Genomic DNA, 2,620 nt, shown 5'->3' with positions numbered 1-2,620 from the left:
TGGGGTGTGGGTCAGGTCCCCCGTGTAGAGAGGGGGGAGGACAACACACATAAAGAAATCAAGTCAAATTTTCTCTCCCTCCTCACACTCTAGGCGCGGTCGCGAAAAAGATTAGATGGTATGCGAGGGGTCTCTCACCACTCACTAATATACTGATCAGCCCCCTCCTTCCTCATTCTGTTGGGTCGTTGGAAACACTAGATGATTTTTTTTTTATGTCCAAAACAATCAGGCGGGGAGCAGGAGTGGAGTGAGGGTGAAACCGGGCCGGGGCCTACCCCTGGCCGTGCACGCCAATGTGGGGGGCGGGGGGCGCGGCGGGCCGCTAGCTGGCCTTCCCGTGGGCTCTAAAAAGCGGGAGTTCGAGCCCGGCATCGCCCCATGGGCCTCGGACCCGTCATTGCCCTACCTGGGCCTCAGTGTCCGATTTTAAGTGGACGGATAACGCCCTCCGGGAGGCCTGGCCCCGCAGGGCCCGCCTCGGTGCTGCGCGAACGAGGGCTCCTTCGCCGCCCCGCATTAATGCCCGCGTTCCGGACGCCTGCCCGTCACCGGCGGGGCCCGGAGGTGCAGCTGGGCCCTTGCTCCCCCACCAGAATTCACATTTCGGCCCAGTCGCTCACTACAGGTGTGACCTTGGGTAAGTCTCTTCTCTGTGAGCTTCGTTTTCCTGGAAGTCAGGGAGAGCAGTGGTAACACGAGCCCCAGCGCTTAGGTAGCGCGCCTTCCACCGCAGGCATGTAATCGTCAGCAGCACTGTGGGCCGGGAACGGTTGTTATCCATTGTAAACATGAGGCAACTAAGGCCCAGGGACACTAAGCCTTGCCCAAGGCCACACGGTGTTTGGTGCGGTGCCTGGCACCCACGAGGGCCCAGCGAGCTGCAGATCCGTTATGAGCCCTAATTCGGTTCCTCACACCAGGGTAGAGCCAGGGGAGGAGCTGGAGGAGGAGGACTCTCCAGGCGGCCGTGAGGATGGCTTCACTGCTGAGCACCTGGCTGCCGAGGCCATGGCGGCTGACATGGACCCCTGGTTGGTGTTTGATGCCCGTACCACACCTGCCTCCGAGCTGGATGCCTGGTTAGCCAAGTACCCACCGTCCCAAGTTACCCGCTATGGGGACCCCAGCTCACCCAACTCTGAGCCAGTGGGCTGGATTGCAGCCTATGGGCAGGGCTACATCCCCAACTCTGGCGACGTGCAGGGCCTGCAAGCAGCCTGGGAGGCTCTGCAGACCAGTGGGCGGCCCATCACCCCCGGTACCCTTCGCCAGCTGGCCATCACCCACCACGTGCTCTCGGGCAAGTGGCTGATGCACCTGACACCTGGCTTCAAGCTGGACCACGCCTGGGCTGGCATTGCTCGGGCCGTGGTCGAGGGCCGGCTTCAGGTGGCCAAAGTGAGCCCACGGGCCAAGGAGGGTGGGCGCCAGGTCATCTGTGTTTACACGGACGACTTCACGGACCGCTTGGGTGTGCTGGAGGCAGATGCAGCTATCCGTGCGGCAGGCGTTAAGTGCCTGCTCACCTACAAGCCTGACGTCTACACCTATCTGGGCATCTACCGGGCCAACCGTTGGCACCTCTGCCCCACTCTGTATGAGAGCCGTTTCCAGCTGGGGGGCAGTGCGCGAGGCTCCCGTGTGCTGGACCGCGCCAATAATGTGGAACTGACTTAGTGGGGCCGCCTGTGGAAGACCACCCTCTGCGCCCCCTGCTAGGGATGCGTCCTCCTGTCTTCCTCCTCCCTGTCCCAAGGGGGCCAAGTCCCCCAGCTCTGAGGACTAGGTCACGCTGGAACTGCCTGCATCTTCAATCCCTTTGAACTTCTGCCCTCTGTTCAGGGCTGATTAAGTCCCCATCAGCTGGAGGCTCTGGCTCTCTGAGGGCCGGACCCTCAGACTCTCTGCTGCTGCTCCCCTCTGCCATCCAGGACCACAATCTGGGGCCAGACCCCCAGGAGGAGAACCCTTCTTGGCCATCCTCATCCTTGGTTTTACCTTCCCTTCCTGCATCCCTCCCCGTCTTATCTTTCTCCCTCACAAGAGAGAAAACTTAGTGCTTCCAGTCCCTCCTTGGAGCAGAGGCCCTGCAGGTCCGAGCATGCCATTTTTTGGAGGGAGGGGGGGTTGATTGTACCCACTCAGCCCCTGGCAAAGAAAGGGGATGCCAGGGCCATGGACATGGGGTCTACCCTCCCTGTCGCCTCACAGTCTGCACCACCTTCCCCCCTTCCTTCACTACCTTGTCATGTGCCTGCTCTTGGCATTTCAATAAAACCCAGCTTGGGTCTGTGTCTTGAGTGTTTTTTAAAATACCGTTAGTGGTTACCTGCTGTGGTTGCTGGACCAGGCAGGGCCAGGAAAGACTGGCCCTCTGCCCTGACTAGGCCGTCCTAACTGCCCCCAGTAATAAGATACTCCTGGCCGCCAAGGCTGGGAACCTCTCCGAGAGACTGTCTAGCCAGCCCTGCTTCCCTCCATCCCAAGAATCAGAATCCGTGTCTCAGTGATTTCCCATAAATCCACGGGTGGTGTGTGTATGCCTGTGAGGGAAAGTACCCTCTTGGTCCTGGCAGCTCTAGGTCAGATCACATGGTCTGGTGAACAGAGGATGGGC

The 2,620-nt window shown here is 60.3% G+C and overlaps 1 protein-coding gene across 1 annotated transcript; it reads left to right on the top strand.

Moving 5' to 3' along the window:
• Positions 1 to 115: 115 nt before the first annotated feature.
• CUNH11orf68 (chromosome unknown C11orf68 homolog) lies at positions 116 to 2,298 on the top strand. The gene is made up of 3 exons (XM_023765078.1): positions 116 to 129; positions 356 to 640; positions 924 to 2,298. Exons 1-3 carry the CDS (start codon positions 116 to 118, stop codon positions 1,678 to 1,680), a joined length of 1,056 nt encoding a protein of 351 aa, XP_023620846.1. The 3' UTR covers positions 1,681 to 2,298.
• The last annotated feature ends 322 nt before the right edge of the window (positions 2,299 to 2,620 follow it).

Source organism: Myotis lucifugus, unplaced genomic scaffold (genome assembly GCF_000147115.1).
Source record: "Myotis lucifugus unplaced genomic scaffold, Myoluc2.0 scaffold_373, whole genome shotgun sequence".
Classification (NCBI taxonomy): Eukaryota; Metazoa; Chordata; class Mammalia; order Chiroptera; family Vespertilionidae; genus Myotis; species Myotis lucifugus.
Note: the sequence above shows the minus strand (reverse complement) of the source record. Positions and strands in the feature narration are given on the sequence as shown.

Excerpts from the sequence above, each read along its gene's own strand:
- CUNH11orf68 (XM_023765078.1), top strand. Across the intron at positions 641-923 it reads CACTACAGGTGTGACCTTGG|GGTAGAGCCAGGGGAGGAGC; the intron begins GTAAGTCTCTTC and ends TCCTCACACCAG.